General features: G+C 45.6%; 1 protein-coding gene across 1 annotated transcript in view; it reads right to left on the reverse strand.

The window, feature by feature from the left end:
* Nucleotides 1-12,820, reverse strand: part of LOC119448993 (uncharacterized) — a 76,523-nt gene that overhangs the window by 12,031 nt on the left and 51,672 nt on the right. The window contains exon 4 of the mRNA XM_049660826.1: nucleotides 8,687-8,900. Coding sequence (XP_049516783.1) covers nucleotides 8,687-8,900 — 214 coding nt within the window. The remainder of the gene's footprint in view (nucleotides 1-8,686; nucleotides 8,901-12,820) is intronic.

A 12,820-nucleotide genomic window follows, 5' to 3' on the forward strand; every position in this document is an offset into this window, starting at 1 on the left:
GTGATGCTCTCCTTGCTCATTTCCAGTTGAGCATTCGTTCATAAATTTACTTTGCAGCATAACAAATAGAGCTTGATTCAGATGCTAAGATAGCGCGAAGGACGCGTTTCACGCACTATTACCATTCTCTTGGCTCCCCTTAAGCGTAGCGGATTTGCGCAAAGCTGCCGATAGATAGCAGCAGTGCCTAAGGTCCATCGTCTGGCCGTTGCAGCGCGTGACGTGGCGTAGCACGACCATGTACGCCCTCTCCTGGACGTAATCTGCGGTGGGTACAAAGGCTACATGAGCCAAGATTACTCGTGGCTGCGTGCGTGCTGTGCTCTCGCGCGCCAAGTGTTGAAGGTCACCAAATGTTTAAGGCCAAGTGTTTAAGGTTTTTGTTTGCCTGTGCGCGCGTGACACCATGCTTGTCAATTTAGTTGGTAAGCGAATGTTTACTGCAATATACATTGCGGAAAAACTACTACCCTGACCTCGTGTAACTGTCTAATGATTTGCCATCACAATCAACGCTTAACCTTTCGGGCAAAACGGCTCCTTCTTTAGTGTATTCCAATGTGCAAGCTAAAATAACTAGTTAGAAAGTCGAGAAGTCCAATTTTGTGAATTAGTCAATTATGCATTTTTATTTGCAGCCTAAGTAGTGTCCGCCTCTTCTGCTAACGCAAAAAAGAAAGACTTGTATATATGGTAACGTTTATATTGACACCTCGTTCGTACAACCAATTTTTGAAGACACTCGTTAGTTATATGTTAGAACATGCGCCATTCGTTTGATATACTAGACAGAACAAATGCCGTTGCTGAAGTCCTTGCTTGTTTTGTTCACGTAATATAACCGAAATGCAAACATAAGAAGCATGGAATCGAATGCGTTATTCTAATCCTTAGCGTCCCGCAGATAAGCGGGTTTCTGCAGCTTACTACGTGAGTTGTTTGATGCGGGTTCTTCATGCATCAAACGCTCTACATCACCCAACGAATCGAGCCACCGTTCACAAGGAATTCTAAAACCCTTCTTAGGTATTTTGTACTTCGGACTTCACGTGATAGGAACTACGCTTTCACAGAAGCTGCTTCTACTAAAGGTCATGTGCGCCATCCAGACGCTGTAAGAAATATTGCATGCTGTCAGGTGCGTGAACGTTATTGTCATTTATGCTACTCACATTTTGAAGCTACTGAGTCATTGTACCTAACATTGTGACCAGGCAGACACTAGGCTCTTACATCCTGTTACCGTATTGTGTTTCGTTTGCGTGGGTTTTCGAGATGCGCAATACCGAAAAAAAATAGAATAATATTAACTGTGGCTTGTCACGTATTTCTTATTATGATTCACCCACTTCCATCTCTGAAACCATTGCGTGCTGACTGTATAATAAATAAATAAATAAATAAATAAATAAATAAATAAATAAATAAATAAATAAATAAATAAATAAATAAATAAATAAATAGTTACAAGTTTGAAGGATTTTACATATTGGACGTATGTACAGTACTGTTCAGAGCTTTAGCGAATGGTGAGAATGAAAAATGACAGTTAGCGCAGGACTATAAAGCGCTCACCTGTTCTCAGCGTTAGCGTAACGCCCGCGCACACATGCGCGTGCCGGCGTTATACCCTTCTTTAAACTAGACCGCAGGGTCATCTGATGAGGGTGTGACAACTTGGCTCTTCATTATTATGCAGAAATTGGCAGCTTCGCCTTTTTGCAGCGTATTGTGTTATGGGCTTGTTGAATTAATCTCCGCACAGTCTCTGATCGAAGAAGAAGAAGCGCCTCCTTCCTGGAGAGAGCTCGTGCTCACGAGCACGTGCGGTCAGAGGCTACCGGAAAGGCGAAGAATAAATAGTATGCCTGATGCTTTAAACCTCGCTTCTTGTCAGTAAACCGTACGCCATCCTAAAAATTTGGTGCTGAAGACCCGAGATCTACTACCGGAGACCACGGAAGGCTACGAGTGAACTGACCATCATGTAGAGGCAGCGATCAAAGCGGACGCGGAGACAATCTCTGAACACCAGGCTTATCAACGAGGCAAGAGCTCTTCTAAGCGATGAAACTGCCACCGTAGATCATTTCAACACTATTTACGGACGTCTCAAGGTGAATAACGATGAGCTGAACAAGATGAATGAGGAGCTAGAGAACACATAGCTGATGAAGAGTTTGAGCAAGAATACAGCACCGTTGTGGAATACGAGGACAACGCTACCAGCGTCATGAGTGAGCTGCTTAGCAAGCGAGACCGTGTTGTCACGTCATGAACACCGGAGCTTCGGACTTCATCGGCAGCCAGTACAGCGGGAGCCTCTGGAGCCAAGCTGCCCAAGCTTACCATCGTCCCATTTGCTGGTGATTTGTGTCGATGGAATGACTTCTGGGAACAATGCGACCATATGATTCACCGCAACGGAAGCCTCAAAGCGACGGACAAGTTTAACTACCTGAGGTGCTTCCTAAGACTTGACGCAGCCTCAGCTATTGTGGGACTGCCTACAACAGAAGCTTGCTACAAGGACGCCATCGACACACTGAAGAAACGCTTCGGCGATGGAACGATACTCGAACAGGAGTACTTCTCCAGCCTTCGTACATTGCCTTGGGTCCGTTGAAGTGACCCGACAGCTCTTCGCAAGCTGTACGACCAGATCGTCATCAACATCCGCGGACTGGAGATCCTGGGGGTGAGCAAGGCGTCCTTTTCCACAATGCTGTGCGACCTGTTGCTGCGGGCTTTATCACACGATATAGTGGTACAGTACCACCGGTCTTGCGCTATTCGGGCGACAAGTGATAGCAGTAATGCAGTGTCTATCACGGATCTCGAAAGCCTATTAAATTTCCGGTCCATCGAGTTGGAGAGCTTAGAGAAAAGCAAGTTTGGGAATCCCGGAAGAGAAAATGAGCCAAACACAACTCGCCAGTTCCGCGGCTCGAAACCCACGTCGGCAGTTCTCCACAACAACACTATGAAAGTACCTGAGAACTGTGTGTTTTGTAAGTCGAGTCAACAATCCACGGAAGACTGCACACTTGATCTGCCCCCCCCCCCCCCCTATCGCAAAAGAAGCAAATTTTAGCAGGAGTCATGAGGTGCTTTTGATGCACGACTATAGGTCACAGGGCGTGTGATTGTAGACTCAACATTACGTGCTCTACCTGCCAAGGACGTCATGTGACGAGTGTGTGTGATCCGCAAAAAGTGAGCCAGAAGAAACGGGAAACCGGCCGAACAACTGCCAGAATACCAACAAGGAATGCAAGCATAAACACGACTGTGTGCGCATCTATAAGGAGAGATCGGCGTGCCGTCGAGGATTCATCGACAAGCGTCCTCCTGCAGACGTTCCGAGCTTGGGCAGTAACAGGCGTCGCCTGTTGATATATCAGAGGAGTCATAGACGGAGGCAGTCAGCGCACATTCGTCACAGAACAGCTATCACGACAGCTGAAGTTGCTGCGTATGGGCTCTACCATCATTGTGCTCAATACGTTTGCAAGCAAGTCGAGTCCAGCAGCGCAGAAGCGGCGTGTTGTGCTGCTCCGTCTGTGGAGCCAGTTCTCAGATATGGAAGTTGCCTTGCAAGCGATAGAAATTCTACACATATGTCAAGATATCGAGGCAAGTACGACCAGCTCACCGTTAATCGCGGAAATTCAGAAGTCTGGAAAGGACATCGCTGATTACCGACTATACGAATCCGTTGTCGGGGAAGCAGGAATAAGCGTTCTCCTCGCTTCCGACCAAATGTGGACTGTGAGGACGGTTGAACTCACTCGATGCGAGAGCAATGAGACACTGACTACTATGAACTCTAAGCCAGGGTGGATGTTTTAAGGCAACACCAACTGGATGGCATCAGACATTACAGCTTCGCGGATCATGGTCTGCGTACTGAAGACGAGTGTACAAGAGAGCGACAAATTCCTCCGCTCATTTTGGGAACTCGAGAGCGTTGGAATATCAGACGCCGTTGACAATGAGAGCAGGCTCAGTCACGTATTGATAAAATTCAAAGAAACCATCACTCTTAGGGATGGAAGATACGAAGTGATGTTGCCCTGGAAGGAAGAGGTAGAGCTGTCGGACAAGAAGCAAGTCGCAATGACAAGACTTTGGAAACTTATCTCCCGACTGTCGAGCAAGCAAAGACTTTTAGAGACGTATGACAACACCATACGGGAGTACCTGCGGCTGGACATGCGGAGATTGTTGAAAGGCCACCCCTGGATCCGACAAAGGTTTATTACATGCCGCACAAGGAAGGTGATCCGAGAGCGTGCACTAACCACAAAAGCCAGAATAGTTTTGATGCTTCTTCGCCTGCCAAAGGGAGCTTCTCATTAAATGAATGCCTCGAAAAGGGTGAAAACCTGTACCAGGATCTGGTGAAGGTACTATTACGCTTCAAAACGCACCGTATAGCTCTGCCAGCAGACATTGAGAAAGCATTCCTTCAAATCTCAATCGCAGAGAAGAATAGAGATGCCTCTCGATTCCTCTGGTTTGGAAAAAAAGAGCACTGCGTTTCTCGGAAGAGGAGATTCAAGAGGGGAGGATGATGCGAGCGCCATTCGGAGCAACATGTAACCCCTTCCTACTGACGGCAACTATACTCCATCACCTAAAGAGTGTGCCTTCAAGCATAGCCAGTACCGCGAAACTTCTCAGCGAGTCATTCTACTTAGATGATTTAGTGGTTGGAGCCCAGTCAGACGAAGAAGCACTTCAAATCTGCCGTGAAGCCAAAGAGATTATGCAAGAGCCAGGAATTACCCTAAGGAAATGGACGACCAACTCAGATGGCCTGATTAACGCATTGAAGCATGAACAACAGTCCGCAAGCAAAGAACTGGCTGTCCTCCACGAGGCAAACGTGAAGGTACTTGGAATCACATAGAATCCGTACACGGATACTTTCACTTTGTCTTTGAGGGGCCTTCTCGAATTTATGAAAGAAAAAGATGATACCAAGTGGTTCGTTCTTCAAGCTGCTTCACGGATATTCGACCCAATGGGATTTGTTGCGCCGTTCACCATTGCCATCAAGATCTTCCAGAAATTGTGGATACGTGAAATAAGCTTGTATGAGCAGCTACCTCAGGATCTGCGAGAAGAATGGCATGAATGGGTGCGCCAACTACCACTCTTGCAGAATATTTCCATACTACGTTATCTTGGCAGCGGAACCAAATCGCCCCGAGTGCTACAGGCTCACGTATTTTGCGACGCAAGCCCTTCGGCATACGGCACAGCGCTCTACATCGTACCGAGCTGCTAAGCGAGGCCCGAGTTGTTGATCGCAAAAGCACGTGTGGCACTTATCAAGACAACGACACTGCCACGGCTGGAGCTTCTAGGAGCCTTGATAGGAGCAAGGTAACTTATTACGGCTCAAGTGCCCTCACTGACTTTGAGATCCACTGTACAACGTGGTCGGATTCCACAATTACGTAGTTATGGATAAAAGGTGACGCAACGAAGTGCAAGCAATTCGTGTCTAACAGAGTGAAAGAGATGAGGGAAAAAAGCGATCCTTCTATGTGGAAGTATTGTCCAGGACAGGCGAATCCTGCTGACCTACTGACACGTGGAGTTTCAATGGATAAGTTATTGTATAGCCGTACGTGGCTGCATGGACCAGACTGGCTAGGCGAGTCAGAAGATAGCCACTACAACCCACAGAGCCTATCAGCTCCGACGATAGGATAATCTGTGAAATTCTGCCGTTCACAGTACGACGATGTCGGCATTGCTTCTGCACATTGACAGCTACAGCAGAATCAAAAAGCTGCTCAGGGTGACGGCATGGATATTCAGATTCATCAAACGCTGCCGATTCAAAAACAGAGCGTACACTGGTTTCTTAGTAGCCGAAGAGATCACTGAAGCAGAAAAATATTGGATCAGATATGTACAGCAGCAAGCCTTCAGCGAAGATATATGTTCAATTTCGACAGTGACATCAGCAAAGGCAACCTCTCGCATCAAAGACCTCAACCCGTTCTTGGATGCTGACAGCATCCTCCAGGTTGGCGGGCGCCTGTTGCAACTTGTCGCATCTGAGGAGCTAAAGCACCCAGTCATCCTCTCGCACGATCATCACTTTTCTATGTTACTGACAGTGCGAGTACACTGCGAAATACTACACGGAAGCGTGAGAGACACTCTGACACAGTTGCGAGAGCACTTTTGGAACTGCCGGGCACGAACATTAGTGAAGAAAGTCATACACGGCTGCTATACGGGCAGACGTTTTATAATTCGCCCTGGCGACACTCCAACTGCTCCTATAGCACGTCATTGTGTAAGACTGACGAACCCACTTGAAGTCACTGGAGTTGACTTCGCAGGAACACTATTTGTTGTGACTCAAGCCTGAAAAACAAAATGTCACATAGCGCTCTTCGCATGTGCCACATCACGAGCATTGCACCTGGAACTGGTTTCCAGCATGACCTCAGAAGCTTTCCTCATGTCTTTACGACGCTTTGTAGCGCGAAGGGGTCTACCTCGCGTGATTTGTTCAGACAACGCAAGAACATTTAAGAAGACGTCAAAAGACTTAGAGAAGCTCTTCAAGTTGCTTTATCAAGAGGACGTAACGGCATACTTGAGCCAGAAGAGTATCACTTGGAAGTTTATTCTTCCCAGCGCCCCATGGTGGGGCGGCTGGTGGGAGCGTCTGGTCAGGACGATCAAGCTTCCACTGAGAAAGGTTCTCGGAAAGCTCGACTTAACTTTGAAGAGCTGACGACTGTACTAACGGAAGTCGAAGCGGTCGTGAACTCGAGGCCTCTCACCTACGTTGAGGCGGACAGCGGCGAACCTGGCGCATCATCACCAGCAAACCTCATCATAAGACGGAGACTAAAGACGCTACCACAGGGTAGCAATGACGTGTCAGTAGAGTTTACGCGCACAGAAGCTGTCCGACGACACACCTACAGGAAACGCCTGAGAACTTTTGGAAGAGGTGGACGAAAGAATATGTGCTACAACTTCGATCAGTGCACTTTTCCCATGGGAGACCCACCAACGAAATAAAGACAGGAGATATCGTTATAGTCCACGCCGAGATATTACCTCGACAAATGTGGCAACTGGCAAGGGTTCTTGAAGTCTACAAGGGTGTTGATGGCCATGTCCGCTCTGGCGAGAATCAGCAACAGCAAGAAGTTATTACCACCAGAAGAATACAAAAACATTATTCGCTCGAGCTGAACGAGTGATTTGGTGGCCGGGAGTGTGTAGAATAAATCTCAGCACAGTCTTTGATCGAAGAAGAGCCTCCTTCCTGGAGAGAGCCCGTGCTCACGAGCACGTGCGGCTAGAGGCTACCGGAACGGCAAAGAATAAATAGTATGCCTGATGCTTTAAACCTCGCTTCTTCTCAGTAAACCGTACGTCATCTTAAACAAGCTCCTTCCAGTACCCGCTTCGTTTCGCTATAGTGTCCGCCGCCTCCGCCGACCCTGTCCGGTGACCATAACCGCTATCGCCGGAAATGCGAAAAAAGCACTCGATTCCCGCCGGGATCGAACCCAGGCCCGCTCCGCGGGAGTCAGATACTCTACCTCTGAGCCACGTAGTCGCTTGTTATCACGAAGCGGAAAAATGCCCTATAATCGTGCCCTAGGCAGGCGCGCAGGTGCAGACGACGAGATGCGACTCAGACGAGGCGCGCAATCAACGCCATTCCGAGCCTCCGCCAGTATGCTGGCACCATCTAGTTAAGGAGCCTGCAAACGCAGCGTGCCCAAAGGGTAAGCTCCATATAGCCGTTGCATGCTGCATGTAACTGGACCTCGTTAACTCAAGCAGGCTACGTGACTATTTGTCACCAGCCCGTTTTCAAGATTACAATAAAAATCATCATCACCACCACCAACCACAACAAATGTACCGTGCCACGGGTCAAGGGATGTGAGATGTGCGCCACGTATTCTGGATGCCTTTTCGGTACACGTTATGGCATCTCCTCGCAAGGTACGAACTGCTGCTGAAGAAGCGAATCGTAGAGCTATGTGTACGGCTACAACCAGGCATCATCGGGCTCAAGCAGACTGCTGTGCAGAGAGCATTACAAGCCGTAGCTCGCCGTCGACGCCGGGCGGACAGTTCAGATCGTTCTCGTCAAAACGAGGCGAAGAGACTTTGCCGCGAAGATCTTGTTGGGCGTGGTGCCGAAATTGGACCTACTCTTGCGCTGCTCAACCAGTTTACGCTGTGACTGTGCTGCGTGTGCCACGCAGGCCTGAGACTCTTTGCAAGTGCGACAGAACTTATAAAATCTTAGGACGATGGGCTTGGCTTCAAATATTGCCTTGAATTCGATCGTATGATTCTCCTAGTTAAGACGTTATTTATTTTAATTTTTATAACCAGTGGCCCAATTCCTACCGCGGGTCATTTAAGACGTCTGAAGCTCCAGTAAAAGCGAAACCTTTTAAGTGTCTAAACTTGCAAATTTTTGTAGAATTTCCAACTGTGCATCCTGAAATAGCGCATCAAATATAACCATATAACCATGCGTGAGCTGCGCACCAGGCTGTAACAGTGCTATCTGCATGATTGCTTATCTACCGTGCACGCAAACAATCGTTCGGAAGATGTTTGAATTTGAAGATGTATGAAAAATGTGGGTACGAAAAGCGCAGGAAGTTGATACCTGCATCGTACGAGCGCACTGACAAAGTGCGCTCTCGTCCGCATCCATGGTCATTACAGCCGCGGATCCAAATAATGAAGTCGGCTTGTGGTTTTTGGTGGGTGAGCCGTAGGTATCCACTCGACAACGCGGCGGTCCGCCCATTGTTAACAGTTACATCGCAGTCAGCCGAATCACTGCATGTGGTCCAGTTTCCTCTGTCCGATGTCCTGTACTGAAGGAAGAACAGAAAACATGCTTACGTTGTTAACATCCATGTCACACCATTAAGTTCACCAACTACACGTATGTAATCATCACTCATCCCTTGAAATGTGAATGACCCATACCTTCTTGAGCATAACGTTTACAACTATGCGACAGCACAAGTGGGAACTAAGCTCTAGAATATTGCCACCATCTCAGCTAGTTTATCATGGTGCTCTTGTCTTTAGGTTTCTCGTTCACATTGGATAGGCTTTCTATTTTATGAATTCATAGCTTTGATAACAGTTACTGCACTAATGAAGGCACATCACAGATACCACTACCGAAGGAAGTATCTGTACAAGTAGAGCAGAGATATGAGTAAGTAAAAAACATCACAGGTAAAACTACGCCGAACAAAGTAATTTCGCATTAGAAGATACTCCACCGGCAACGAATGCACATTCAAGACATGCAATAAGTGCCATGTGTGGAAAATGGAGATGTGTGGTGCCAAAACCTGCTTGCCTTTTGAATATTGACGTAAAGAAAAATTCCAGTCCGTACTTTTGTCTTCTGTGTCGGAGGGTAGAATATCGCAGGAGAGGTGCAAAACGGACGTTGTATGTAGTAGTCCATTATATACATGCTACTCAAGTTGCACAAAGCATAGCTATCAGTGTGCAAAACTTTGGACAAGTGATCATAGGTATGTCTAACGCATTAAAAATTTTTGCACTGATCATTCTGAGCTCTAAATGTGAAATGCATGCTTTTTCAGCTACAAATAGTGCATATATATATTTGACCAGTACCACAAAGAGCTGATGTGACAAAAAAATGTGTACACCTGAGTTATGTTGCTTTTCATAGTGTCTGAGTTCACTTTAATCTGTTTTGAATTTACAGATTGCTTCACAAGTTTATAGCTAAAAACGACAGAGAAAACCACAGCAAACTACCGGCATTGTGAATGGGAGGTCACAACGCGAGTATTTGTGTTGTCCTTTCTGACCATCGACGTGTTCTTGCACTAGAAATGTAAAATGTCACACCACCAAAGTTGAGCATCCACCCTTATATTTAAAACGCTTTTTTCAATGCTAGGCAGTTATCATTATAAGCATATTCTGACAGCAAGTCTGCACCACCCTAATATAACCCCACAAAGCCCAATGTATAATTTTTGATACGCTGATTTTGGCACCTAAAACTCTGATTTAAGGACTGCAAACCCTATGCAGGACCCATACAAGTGTTTTTGATATACCGGAGGGAGTTCTCAGTTGTAGATAGTTCAGCAAATCAATTACTAATTAATTAATTACCGTACTAATTATGTGTTGACAATTATTGTTTCATTGTTTTCTTTGTACCAATATACCCCCCTATAGCCGTAAATAAATGTGAATAAGCTGTTTTAATTTTCTTTGATGTGGAATGGCATTCGGGTTTTGTGGGGTTAAGCACGATGGAAAGGAATGTTTGTGCATAGCCAAGCTGCTCTAGCCGGCCTGCAGGAATGCAGCAGTGACTGGTGGCACCATATATTTCACATGTAACATTGAACTAGTAAGAAATTAGCTGATACTAAGCTGACTCATAGGTAGGAGCATTATATTATCTAAGCCACACGCAAAGTAGCTTTCAGTGTACTGAATTACCACAGCTTTGACACACAGCGCTGCAATAAAGTCTGTACAATGGTGAGTAATGCAGCAAGGAATGAAAGGTTACTTGTGATGTGCAGATGACATGACTAGAACATGTGAATGCATACCCAATTTACCAGTATTGGTTTCTTCTGGAACAATGTACGTTTGGGACAGAAGCTGAGCCACTGTGGTCTCCTGACTGCAAATTTCAGTGCTCTTTTACACAGTGCTCATGGGGGTACCATTCATTTGGCTACTTGAATAGTGAACAGATAATGGAGCACACCGATCTTGTAGTTGTAGACCGAACACCTTGCGCATTATTGACAAAGCTGAACCGAATGAACTAGTCGTTGGTTTTTTATGAAAATAAAAAATGGCAATAAATATTTCCTCCCTTTTTGTGTGGGCATGTCTTTTACCATATGAGCCTTAATTTCATTGTCATGTGCACGTTAAAGCAGCAGCTAATTAAGAAAAACAAACCCAAAACGATTTACTACATCAACCTTTTCATACCACGAGAGATCACTGAGCTCACTACGAAGCTAAGTCACTTGATAATCTTGGTTTGCTGTCAGATAACATACAGGTACTGGCCAGCCGTTCGCTATGCTATGCATTTTTTTTCATTTTCCTTAAATATGTCTGTGCATCAGCTAGCTAGGTTGTTGCTACATAAATACATAAGCAACACGAGACCCATGCCTAACTCACTCAAATAACCAGGGTAGAGCTTACAATACTTGATTTATCATGTGCATCCTGTGTGAGCTTAGTTTTTAGATTAAGAGGTAATGAAAATAGAACACGCATTTACGATGGTGACAGTATCAAACAGCCGCAAGTCGAACATCTTTGTTTGCTGCCATGGTTGAGAGAGGGAGCATGCCTATTACGCTACTGCTTAATTTTTGTGCACTTCGAAAAGTGTTGCACAATGTTTAAATGCTGAATTAGGTATAACTGCGGTATAATAGACGATGAAAAGGCGAATGAGGCAGCCCGCAAAGATCATAATCACATAAAATTACTAAAAGTGTTCTTCACTATAAGTGAGGCTTCAGCTTTGGCGAAGCAATAAGTACTCAATGAACGGCGTAGAACATGGTCTTCACCTTCAGGCAATTGCCCGTTTGTGTGCAACATCAACCCAGAACTCTAATCAAGGCTACCACAATGTCTACCACGGCATCTGGAGACCCTTTATCACCGGCTTCGACTGAACGTTGCGTACATGAACAATGTTCGTTTTCAGACCACAAATCCTTGTTGTGGCAACTGTGGCGCCATGTAGTGTCTAGAGCACAATTTGCTCACGTGCCCAGGTTACGAAGACTAGTGACGTCGATATAAAATGACCATGGAAACACTCGACCAAGGCCCCTTGACATTGACACAAATGCTGGGTCCCTGGCCTTGCCCATCAAAAGAGCACAAATACATGGACTTCTTGTTTTAATGTATCGAGTCAATTGGTTTCCTGGTAAACTATGACTCATGCACGTCGCGTTATCAAAAGGGTGATCTTTTCTTTTGCATGCACCACCTACCTTCATCGCCTCGGACACTTAGTCTTCTGCTGATACCATCACACGACCTGTATCCCCCCCCCTTTTTTTTTCGTCTGCTCACCTTCTTCTAGGGCCTGTCTGCTCCTTTGTCTCATTCCCTGGAGAATAGCATGTAGGCGAAAATACGCTGGCGGAACACACTGCATTTTCAATAAAGAGCTTTCTCTCTCTCTCTTTAAGTATTAAAGGGGCAACAGATTGGCCCCCCAGGCTGGCAAGAATTGATGTAATCATTTGATATCACTCGAATAAGGTGTCTTATTAGCAATATAAATTATTATTTGCTTTCAAATAAATATTCTACTTGAAAACATTTCATGAGTATATATTGGAATAAGGTGACCACTATATGTAAATGTTGCTTTTATGCCAGTCATAATGAATTGTACACTTGGTGCTTAACCTTCAATTCCCCGCTGCGTCACGTTAACCACTTATGCAAACCTTTTTACACATGGTGAGGACTTCTTTCATGACTGAGCACATCTTCTAAGGTTTTATTTTGTTTGGAAAGCTTACAAACAGCAAGTATTCAATCTCTAAGAGGGACGTTTAATGCCGCACTACGTCTTTGGTAGGTTTATATATGTAAAAAAAAGGAAACGGCATTTCATGCATCCAAGTGCTTCAAGCACACTCTTAAAATTCGCAGAGTGAAAAAAACAAAAACCATGAACAAGCAAATGCAAGCATATCAGCAAGGTGTACTCGGAGCCTCA

Source organism: Dermacentor silvarum, chromosome 1 (genome assembly GCF_013339745.2).
Source record: "Dermacentor silvarum isolate Dsil-2018 chromosome 1, BIME_Dsil_1.4, whole genome shotgun sequence".
Taxonomy (NCBI): domain Eukaryota; kingdom Metazoa; phylum Arthropoda; class Arachnida; order Ixodida; family Ixodidae; genus Dermacentor; species Dermacentor silvarum.